Source organism: Poecile atricapillus, chromosome Z, assembly GCF_030490865.1.
Source record: "Poecile atricapillus isolate bPoeAtr1 chromosome Z, bPoeAtr1.hap1, whole genome shotgun sequence".
Taxonomy (NCBI): domain Eukaryota; kingdom Metazoa; phylum Chordata; class Aves; order Passeriformes; family Paridae; genus Poecile; species Poecile atricapillus.
In genome coordinates, this window is record NC_081289.1 from 120,627,078 (window position 1) to 120,638,701 (window position 11,624).

General features: G+C 47.8%; 1 protein-coding gene across 1 annotated transcript; it reads right to left on the reverse strand.

Annotated features, from left to right (window-relative positions):
• Window positions 1-2,619: 2,619 nt before the first annotated feature.
• On the reverse strand, window positions 2,620-4,509 carry FOXD1 (forkhead box D1). The gene has a single exon (XM_058826706.1). The coding sequence runs from the start codon at window positions 4,415-4,417 to the stop codon at window positions 3,140-3,142; it is 1,278 nt and encodes a 425-aa protein (XP_058682689.1). The 5' UTR covers window positions 4,418-4,509; the 3' UTR covers window positions 2,620-3,139.
• Window positions 4,510-11,624: the final 7,115 nt, after the last annotated feature.

The following is an 11,624-nucleotide window of genomic DNA, read 5'->3' on the forward strand; positions in this document are numbered from 1 at the left end:
TTTGTGTGGTCCTTCAGGATGAACTGAATCGAAACATTAGCCCCCTCATAGAGCAATTCCCTTCCAATTCAGATCCAGTAATTCGTCTCTTAGCTCTACGGGGATATGATGAGCAAGGATTCGGGTTAATGAATCCACACTTGGGGAGGAGAAGGAGGCGATGCTATACTGCATGTCCCACCAGATTGTTTATTAGGGCCCAGACTGTTTTGGAGGAATTGCTCGTCTGGGGTCTGTCCTTACGAGGACGACACTGTCAGCCTCTCTGTTAGTCTTGAAAGCCGCAGAGAGCACGGCGGGCCATTAGCATGAGAAAGGGGCGCTGCGGACCGACGACGCTGCGAGCTCATCAAAGAGCTGTGGGGCCGACGCTTTTCTGACGGCACCTGCTCCGGGACAGCTGAGGGGGAAACAGGGACCCTGGCGACCGGGACCGAGGCTAGGTGGCTTCCCCGCCAACTCGAGGAGAGCAGGCAAAAGGGTCCTTCACCAGCACCCCAGACCTCCCCCTCGACCCCCTTTTCTTTACAGAAAAAAAAAAAAATCTATACCACCTACTGCAATTTGCTCCTGTCTGCTTCCCTACAATTCCCAAGGGAAGGTCTTGTCCGCACGAGATGCAGGCAACCGGCAAAAAGCGCGAAAGGAGCAAGTGGCCAAGCAGTTTGCTTGCCATATACCTCCGAGGAGACCTGAAGGACGGGCGGTGGGCACACACGGACCCCACTGTCCACCGGCATGGGCCGGGCTGGGCTCTGCTTGGGGGAGGTCGCCGGGGTCCCCAGGGTCTACTGCGGAGAAGCCAAGAGAAACAAACACAGGGTGTGTCGCCGGAACATACCCTTCACATGTAACTGCTCATGGAGATCGCCAGGAATCGAGCAGATAGACCCCAGACTGAGGGCCAGCAGCATCCCTCCTCAGGGAGCCTCGCATCGCCGCACGGCCACAGCTGCCTTCTCCCCTGCAAAACTTTTTTTCTGCTTGACTTTATCTGCCTTTTCGCGGGGGACCTCTGCTTAGTTCGGTGCTCCGCGCTGCACCGGCCCGTCGGCCCGGCGCATCCCCCGGCCAGTCCCGGGGTAAGGGAATTAATCGGTCTCTCGTGAAAAAGACGTGCTCTCCCCGGAGGATACGTACACGGTGCTTCTAGGGCATTTTCCCGTTTTAGAAATTAGAACGGACTTTACTTCTTTTTCGGCTAAGGAACCCGGGACACCAAAGAGGCCTCCCAGCTCCAGACTGCAAATGGAGACCAGCAGAGATCTTATGTCCAGTCTTTCTGCTTTTGAAATACACTATTTTAACACAGCATTGCTACAAATAAAACGGAGAAGCACCACTTTTCTATCTACGAGAATATTTAAAACCAAGGCGACGAAGCACTTCTATATGTAAAACCCCTCCTCACTCCAAAGAGCACTAAAAAACATCCCTCCCTTTTAAAATTTCTTTTTATTATGAAAATGTACATAATTGATCCCCGAGTCTCCTAAATTGTTATAAATACAGTCGTAGTTGAAAAGCCTCCCTGGCTTAAAAAACGTGTGTTCTTAGCCCACAGCAAGCATTCATATGCCTACTCTTAAAACGTGCGATTCTCTTTTCCATGTCTAAGCTCTGAATATTTGAGGCCGGATTTTTGGTTGAATTTTTTTTAAGTCTATCAAATAGATATCTATCGACCTTATGCTGTTAAAAACGACGTTTGGAATCAGAAAAGCGGCACTCATGGTTTGTTTTCTACATTTAAATATCCTTACTTCGACAGCTTATACACTTCATCAACTCGTCACACGAGGATATTACAAAGCGCATTTTATATTTTATGTATTGAAAAGTAGAAACACATGCCACTATTATCGTCACAGAACCATAAGTGTCTAGAACAAATCTCTCTTAAGTTCAATGCATGCCCTTTATTAGCAGAATTTTCCTTTGGGCCTCTTGGAAACCAAATTGATGCAGTTGTGATTTAAAACACACCCAAAAGTATAAAAATAGTTTTAAACCGGCTTTTTAATCAATTCCCTGATTGGTGCCTTACAGAACTGGGCTTTACTCCCTCCAGAGAGACCTATTTCTATTTATCCCCTCTTTCATTCCTGCTGTTTTTTGAAGAGTGTTTTTGTTTTGTTTTGTTTTGTTGGTGTTTTTTGTTTTCTTGGTGTTCTGGAGCGGGGGGAGGTTTGTTTTTTGATTGTTTGGCATGTTTGGGTTTTTTTTTTTCTTTCTTTATCTGTTAGGGTTAACAATGCATTGACTGCAAAGATCGTACTTTTATTTTCTTCTTTGCGGTCAAATCTGCACATAATAAATTTCAACCTAGAATATTTCTTGACTATTGTGCTATTAATCCCAAAGAAAAAAATATCAGTGTCCCAAAGAAAGGAGAAGTGCTAAGGAGGGAAGGATCCAAAGCCAATTGTTTGGCTGAGCTCCTTTCGTCTTTGGGTTTGGCTTTGATTATTTTTTTTTGCTGTTTTTGTTTTTGTTTTTTGTTTTTTTTTTTGAAAATTAAAAATTTTATTTTTGAAAATGTGTAAAAATTTTACATTAAAATGGTACAATAATACTTGCCAGTAATTTTAACAATATTCCTTGTAAAGAATACGCATAAAGTACAAAATAAAAAACTCCGTAAGTCTATTATAATACAAAACACAGGTTAAAATAAGAAATGATAATCTTGACTTTCTTCTGTGTAAACACGTTAATCTTTTCTTTTATAAAAGTACATGAGACAAGTGTACTAAATGAAAAAGTATTGCTCTGCTGTCCTCCCTCCAGCCTTTTTTTTCGTCCTGTACATTACTGTCTTCAAGCTCCTAGACCTGAGAATCTCTGAACTTTAACGGTTTAGAGACATTATTTATCACCATGTTTGTTTCTTTTTAAGGAGTAGCGAGTAACTTTCCGATGTAGTGACCGCCTGCTCGTGCAATATCTAAATCTACACCTGGCTTTGCACTAGTGAAGGTCACGGGAGGTCCGTCGCTCGCGGCGAACGGCCCCCGAGCCCCGTCACAATTATCCCCACGCAAAGACAGGCAGCCCCTGCGGGCAGCGTCCGCCGGGCGTCCGAGCGGCGGAGAAAGGAGATACCCCAGATCCTACCTTCGGAAAGACTCCCAAACACTTAACAGTTAGAGATCCGTGCCGCGAAGCCGGGGGTGGCAGGCAGGGTGGCGGCGGGGGGCAGGCCGCTCCCGGCGCTCCCCAGCGAGCGGGCCAGCCCCGGTGCCGCGGTCGACTGCGAGGCGCAGCTGCTGCCCGCTCCGGGGCCGGGGCTTCCCCCGATGATGCTCTCGATGGAGAAGGGCGAGCGGGCCAGCGCCGCGCCGCTGCCGGGCTTGGCGGAATGCAGCGAGGCCGCCAGCGCCGGGCCCAGCGGGTGCGCGTAGCCGAAGGGCGTCCGTGCCAGCTCGGCCGCCGGCAGCAAGGGGCCCGGCGGCGCGGCGGCGGCGGGGGGCAGCGCCGCGCCGGGGGCGCTGCCGGGGGCGGCAGGGGGCTGGCGGGGCGGAGGAGAGGGGTGGTGGAAGGCGAAAAGGGCGGAGTGGGGGTGGTAAGGCTGGAGCTGAAGACCGTAGCCGCAGCCGTAGGGTCCGTAGGCACAAGGCGGCTGCTGCGGGGGCTGCGGCGGAGGCTGCGGGAGGAAGGCAGCGGGGTCCACGGCGCGCAGCAGAAGCTCGGGCGCCGGGAGCTGTTGCCGCTTGAAGCGCTTTCGGCGGCGCAGGAAGCTCCCGTTGTCGAACATGTCGGCGGATTCGGGGTCCAGCGTCCAGTAGTTGCCCTTGCCAGGATTGCCGGGCTCCCGGGGGATCTTGACGAAGCAGTCGTTGAGGGAGAGGTTGTGGCGGATACTGTTCTGCCACGCGGGGAACTTCTCCCGGTAGTAGGGAAAGCGCCCGCTGATGAACTCGCAGATCTCACTCAGCGTCAGCCTCTTCTTGGGGCTCTGCAGGATGGCCATGGTGATGAGAGCGATGTAGGAGTAGGGCGGCTTCACCAGGCTGTTCTTGCCGCCGCCGCTGCCCGCCCCGCCGCCGCCGCCGCCGCCGCCGCCACCGCCCGCCCCGCCGCTGCCCGCCGTCGCCTTCTGCGGGCCAACCCGCGAGGGGGGCCGAGAGCCACCGGCAGCGTCCCCGCCGCCCGTCCCGCCGCCGCCGCCACCTACGCCTCCGCTGCGCACAGGCGACCGCGGCAGCAGGGCGGCGGCGTGGAGATCGCCCACATCCTCCTCGTCCTCTTCCTCGTCGTCGTCGTCCTCCTCCTCCTCGTCCTCGGCGTAGGAGCGGCGGCGGCGGCGGGTCTGTGCCTCCTCGTCGTCCTCCTCGTCGTCCTCCTCGCCCACCACATCGATGTCGGTCTCCTCAGCCAGCGTCGACGCCTCGGACATCTCCGAGCTAAGGGTCATGGCGCGGCGGCGGGGCAGCGCATCGGTGGCGGCCGGCGCAGCGCGGCGGGAGAGCGGGTGCTCTCTCCGCCACCGCCAGGCCTCCGCGCCGCTCCGCGGAGAGCCGCCCCGCCGCCGCCACGGGCAGGCGGGCCGCTCCGAGCCGCGCCGGCACCCAGCTCCGCTGCCGCGCCTCTGGAGCGCTCCCGCCGCCCGCTCGGAGGCGGCGGCTGGTCAGGGTTTTGTTTCAGGGTATTTTTGCTGCCGTTTGGATGTCTCTCTTTCTCTTTTTTCCCTCCCTTCCCCCCTTTTGGGGATATTTTTCGCTTTTTTTTTCGGTTGGGATCGGTTATTGTGGGCGCAGGGAGGTTGTGCCGTCGCTCCTAGAAGTCGGTTACCCCTTCTTTCTCCTCACCTCAGGCCTCAGACATTAATGGATGCGGGGCAGGAGGGAGCGCGCCTAGTCCTGGGAGGAGGAGAGGGGAGGAGGCTGGCGAGGAGGGAGGGCGTAGGGAATGGCTTGCTGGGCCTTAGGAAACACGGTGAAAAGGCTGGGGCTTAGTCCCAGGGAGGGCGGCCTTCCTCCCCGCCTTATAGCGAGGGGGCCATCACATGGCTCCCAGCGTCAGACCCTGGCGAGGCGAGCGGCGCCGTGTCTCCCCCCTGCCCAAGAAGGGCGCCTCAACACCGTCCCGGCCCCCCCGGCCTCACCTCATCCAGAAGGGGCTCTGAGGGGGGGTCGAGGGGAGACGGGTGCCATATTTAGCGGAAAATGGGGAAAATAACGATAACACTTGACTCCACCGGGGGGGGGGGGGGGGAGGGAAAGAAAAAAAAAAAAATGCAAGTCTGTCAGAAAATGTAGGAGCATCTTCCCAGAAACTGTCCGGAGAGTCTAGAAGCTTCGTATTTTCCCGGGCTGCCCTCAGAGATGGGGTCCTGCTTCCCGTGGGAAGAGGGGGAAAAAAAAAAAAAATAGACCGGACAGGGAGATGGTGAGTTAATAAACTTCAGACTTCCGTCCGCGGAATGGTTTAAGAGACATCCTTCCCTACCTCTCCCCCGTCACCCTAGAGAGTTTAATTTACTTTAGAATGAAATAAAATATCTCTCTATATCGACCTCACAAGCTTTAAAAGAGCAGGCTCCAAAACACACCCCTATTCTCAGTTTAATTGTAAGGCTATGGTTATTAAAGAGAGAGAAGCAGCTCCCTCCATTATGAGAAACACTAACAGAGAATTAGCGTTACCTCCTTTGTATGCGAAGGAAATAAATTCACTGTCCTTTAGAGCGGGACTTTCACTTTAAGTAGGAGCAACACCCTTGAGAAAGCAGCAGAGGATTGCTTGCTGATTTAGTGGCACTGTTCCCCTTTTCAGGTGATCTATGAGACGACAGAAGACCGGGGCCCCCTTTATGTAAGGGCTGGCAGGGGAAAAAAAAGAAACAAAAACAACACCAAAGAACCCAAACAAAATAAAACCCCCACAAATTTGGACAGAAATGCAATTACCATGGTCTTAAAAAGAAAGGCTTTGAAAAATCCCATCGTTCCCAGTTGTGGCAGGATAAACCGCAAGCAGGATCCGACTGGGATAGGAGTAGGGGAACATTCTTAGGGAGAAATCGTCGTGAGAAGGGCAGACTGATGGATAAAGCCTTATTGATCAAATCTCTCTTTGCAAACAACGTACACACCCAATTTCTTGAAATACGTTTTCGATATATTGTCCTAACCCAAAGCTACAAGCCACCCTGTTTCAAACCCAGCTCCATGGATTTACAACATAATCCTTTCTACTATTTCCAAATAATCCTATTTACATTTTGTTCACTACTAAGGCGCCTGCAAGACAATACCACCAAAAGTTACAAAACGGGGGGGGGGGGGGGGGGGGGGAATGGTGGGAAGAGAAAGAAAAAAAAGGACCTCTAGACCCAGCAACTATTTTTTTTCTGTAGAAAAATACATATCACTCGAGATTTACAGTTCCTACAGTTCATAAAATCTCTCTTCGAATTAGTTTTGAGGTCCTAGGGCAAGCTACTAAAAGAAAGGTAGACAGGATTTTTCGTCTTCGAGACGTTTCTCATATTTCCAAAGAGTTAGTATTTTAGCTTTCTGCTTCCTTCCCCCTCCCCTTTTATTATTTTTCTTCTCCTAGCCTGAACGTTTAAAACCATCTTAAAACAACTTAAAAAAAAATAATGCTCTTAAGTATGAAGAACGGTGAAGTTTAAAAACGCATGGGGAAGAACCACTGTAGCGATAAACCAAAAGAGCCGCGGTATGCCCTCGATCCTCTGCTAACAGAACACAAGGATGTTTCACTGAGCGTGTGACACCGGCGGCTCCTCGACAGCACCGAGTTCCCGGGAGACTCGGCTGGGGTGCGGGTCTTTCTGGACTTGGCCGTTCGGGGTGGCCTCGGCGCGTGGTGGCGGGGACCTCTCTGGAAGGCTTGGGCAGCACTGCTCTCGTCTGTCGCTGCGGGGTGTGTATGTTGTGTGTGTGGGCTGCTGAGGGGATTCCTTTTTGGGGGTCAGCCTCCAGTGCGGGCAATTAAGACGTGATGTTACTTCAATCCCTGGAGATCGCGAAGTGTCTTCAGAACGTTCCCGTCCCAACCCCTGCAGGTGCCGTTTCAAAAAGGCAGGAAAGAAAAGGATGAAGGCGAGCAGCGGCGGCTCAGCCGTGAGTGGCATTTCCCTCGGTAAAAGCCGACCAGCGGCGGGGCCGCGGGCTTTGCCCTGTCTCCCACCTCGCGGCCGGTCCCGCTCCGCGCCGCTCCGCTCCGGGCGCTGCTCTGCGCGGACGGGGGATGCCATCTACCGGCAAGAAGCGCCGGCTGTGGGACGCCGTGTGCGGGGGGAGGAGGTCCGGCGTGGCCTCCTTGTCCAAAGCAGCCCCCGAGAAGGGCAGGGTCGGACAAGAATCCCCCACTCAGCGACTGAGCGGGACCCCGAGACCCTAAAGAAAAGCAGTTTGGACGGGACCTAAGAACAGCCCCTCCGCGAAATGGCTGGAACCTCCTCGACCACCTTACCACCTCTGTCCTGCCACTCTCTGCCGATACCCAACTACCAAACGACCACTCTTGACTCAGGATCTCAGGGCCTGTCTTCTAGGGTTTCCCTGCTAGCTGTGAATCATCTGATATATCATGCACTTAAAATCAAGGTTGCACAGAAGCAAGATGAGAAATACAGTTACCTAGCTACAGTTTATACTTTTTTTATTGTTTGGACCTATTACAATTAATAATAAATTTTAAATTAATATGAATTCTAATTTTTTGTTATATATTATACACACAATTCCTGCATGCATATACAGAACATTCACATTTTATCAGAGTAGCCCAGGCCTTTATTAAAAATCAAAAATTACCCAGGGCACTATTTTCAGGCATTTTTCAAGCAGCCATATTGGAACACTGGCTGAGGTGCTCTGAGTTTTCTGGAGCTGCAGAACTAGACTTCTTAATGTGTAGAACCATTTCTTGAATAATTTATGTTTTCTGTGAATGTCGTCTCTTGGGTCAAAGATTGGACTGAATTCTGAGCTTGTGTCATGGAACAAATAAATGCTCCAGCAATGACCTTGCAAAAGGATGGTGGTATCCGTGACAGCGACAATAACAGTGATGACTGTGGTCTCCTTTTCTCAGTATAACAGTGACCACCATTATATCGCCACTTTTTGGGGGTATTTATTTTCCTCTACTCTTACCATGTAGTTTCAGGGAAGGTAACACTTCCTTTAAGCCTTCTGTGGGGGCTGGGATTACAATGTCTGTGTGATCACAATGCATTGAAGAGGGTTGGCAGCAACCTGAAAAACTGAAATCTGGGTTTACAGCCATGCCTACCGCTGAAAAAGGGTTTACCATCCTTGGAGGTAATCTCCCCTCTGCCCTTGTCAAACATTTTTTCTTCTTGACTAAGCTGGTTTGGTTAGTTTGTTTGGTTGGGTTGAATTTTTGAGAGGTTTTGTTTTGCTTGTTGGTTTGGGTTTTTTTTTCCTCCTTGTTCTATAATTCCTTCAGGACATGTACATTTGTTCTGACAAGTGAAAGTAATTTCCTTTAAGGCCCTTTGGGCTTTTAATTTCTGTAAAATGTGATTTAATGTTCTCATGATCTTTCGCTCTTAAGAAGCATTATTATCAGGCTAGACCAAAACCCGTCCAGTAGCATAAACTGACCTCAACATCAGCAAAGACCAGATGTTTAGATAAGAATATAGGAACAAAACAAGTATGTAAAATTTACTCCTAGCTGCCAGAAATCTGGATTTCAAGTTGTTTGTTTGTTTTAAAGCAGAAATAATACCTGAATTTAATAGCCTGTGAGACAATTTATTCCATGAATTTGTCCAGTCATTTTTTGACATCATGTACATTTACACCACTAAACATAGTCTGTGGTGAAATGCTCCTAAGCTCTAACCATGAGTGGTAAGAAGTGTCTTTTCATTTGCTTTATGCAAGTCACCTGCTCATTTAAATGTAATGCACTCTCATTTAAAAGAGGCAAGGAACCAGTGTTGTTAAACACTTTCTCCCTGCTGTTCTTGACTTTGTAGGCTCTGTCATTGGTCACCTTTTTTACATGCTGAGGGGTTCTCCTTCAGAATCACTGGACTAGCACAGATGTAATTATGTATTTCTGACAATCTCTGTCATTCTCTCCACCTTTTGCCTTGCTCATCTCACTCCTATTATTTTCATAATAAATCATGAGATGCTTAAATTTGCTTTACCAGTTTTAATTTCAACTTATTATTTCTGATCTTTTAAGCCAGCAACTATTTTCAGTGGTGGTGGAAGGATATCAGAATCACAAAATGAAGCACTGGCTGCCAGAGGTGATATAGCAGAGTACTTTTCACATGAAAAAATCGTGCTTGTTTAGGTTACCTTTAATTTCATAACTTCACCAGCTACTGAAAACCTTTCTAATATTTTCCACATAACTTTTTGTTGTAGATAAACTTTAGTAAGTTAGGAAGGAGATCCCATAATTAGTGTCTCAAATATTTGAGATATTTTCCATTTCACACTGTAGAGACGGAAGTAAGCCCCAAAGGAATACAAAATCATTCATAAATGCAGTGAATATTGGCAGGTATATCCTTTGTTCACTTAGAAGTCTTTGGGAATAAGCTTTGTTGTGATCAAAGACAAAGAAGATGGGATTTCCCATCTAGAACTTAGAGGGTAATGGGTTCCTGCCAGGACTTCTGCAGAAATAACAGCTAGCTGTTGCAGAAGGAGGAAGGCCCTTGCCTTGTCCAGCCTTTCCATCTCCTGCCACCTATGCTCACCACTTATCTCCTGCCAAGCGCCAGCTGGACGAGGAGGTCTAAATTCAAAGAAGTCAAATCCAGAATGAATAAGAATTTTGCAGCTGCCAAGGCATTAGTTAAAGGTAGCATGATAGCACCTACACGTCTAAAGTGGGCCAAATTTAGTCCTGATTCCTCGCAGGCTAAATGTGATACATTACACATTTACACATTGATGTTGCATCATGTTGTCTCAACAATGTTTTGACCTGTAAGTGTTAATTGTTTAAAGACAATACAAAGACCACTGTCTTAGCAGAGGTCAAAACATTTCTATGATCACGGCCTGAAGGATTCAAGTCCTCTTGAATTCTGTATATAGAATTCTTATAGTAATAAACTGTTTGTCTAAGTCTCTAACATCTGTGCATAAATTTAAGGTATCACCTTTTTCACACATAGTATGGATGTAAGTACAGTACAGTATAGTAAGGAGTATAGTGACTTCTACCTCTTACTTATTTTCTAGCAAGACATCTCTTATTGACTAGGACTAACAGGCAAGCCTTTCTTGGTGAGCTTTTGGCAGTTTTAACACAAACTCCCAAACATCCTGCAAAGCTATTTGAACCACGTACAGTGAAGGCAGTGGATTCCTGAAGCAGTACTCCTTCAACTACTCTCCAGTAGGACTCTGCAGGGTGTTACAGAGAGAGGCATCCCAGCGGTCATGAAAGGCTTGTGATATGGTTTGAAGCACAGGTATTTTGGGTTGCTGAGTTTAAAAGCTACAGGCATGGTGAGAAAAGGACACTGTTTGCTGGGCATCAGCCTCTCCTCCTTGACACTAAAGTCAGCTACAGCAGACAACTCGGCAGCACATGATACAACATGGTAAATAAATGAGATGAAAATAGCACCAGATTTAAGTTCAATCTTTCTGGGCTCTTATCAACGTTTAGTTATCTTCATATCCCTTAAAAAATTACTAACTCTTCAGTGAGTCTTATGTCTAGATATCTGGAGATGGTTTCTTTTCCATTCATCTCTCAACACTTTTGTTCTGTACTCCATAATGCTGCTGCTTTCCTCCATTAAATTGCTAACATACATGGGTATTTTCAAAATTAATTAGTGCTTTTCCCCTTATGTCCTGAAGTTAAACACAGTATTCTTCTGAACAAACTTTCCAAATGAAATTTTGATTATCAGATTTCCTTTGCCGCCTAAAACCACAGTTTTTCCCTTGTTGTCTCTGATAATCAGGACAAATATTGCTTCACTACAGCCTGATCACTTACATTTATGACCTGTGATCATAATTTATATGATTATAATTTATATAATCATAATCATAGTCATAGTTCCCTCAATATGATACTAACACCTCTTCTCAACATGTCCTTTTATTATGCAACACTAGCCATGACTTTTAGGAGAGCTTTTCACTGGCATTTTGAGAGCAAATGTCATTCTTCTGCCTTTAAACTTGCATGTAATTTAGGAAAAAATTTTTCCAAGTGACCATTTTAATGATCTTTCTCCACTCCTATGCTGTTTCTGTGTAGCTAATGAACTTTTCTTTAGCAATGTATACTCTGTGATGTTTTTGAGGTCATGACTTTCACCCCTGTTTCAGAACTGGAAAGGTGCTTACTGAGCTCAGAGACAACTGATCCCGGGTTGGTACAGCTCTTAGATCTTCTTCATCTCTCAATAGAAGTTCTTCAGCTACAACTAAATCCAGGTTTAGGTTTATGTTTCCCATTATGGAATTACGAAAGAAAAACTGAAGAAAACAAGTCAATGCTATTTTAGCATGCTAAAATACTTTTTCTCAGGTGTAAAGTTTGTTTTTTGAAGAACTGTGTTTTTGTTGTTGATCTTGTTTGATCCACAAAATGTAACCAAATCTTAGAGTCCCTTGAACTGCCAC

Excerpts from the sequence above, each read along its gene's own strand:
- FOXD1 (XM_058826706.1), bottom strand. The coding sequence starts at position 4,417 with ATGACCCTTAGCTCGGAGATGTCCGAGGCGTCGACGCTGGCTGAGGAG.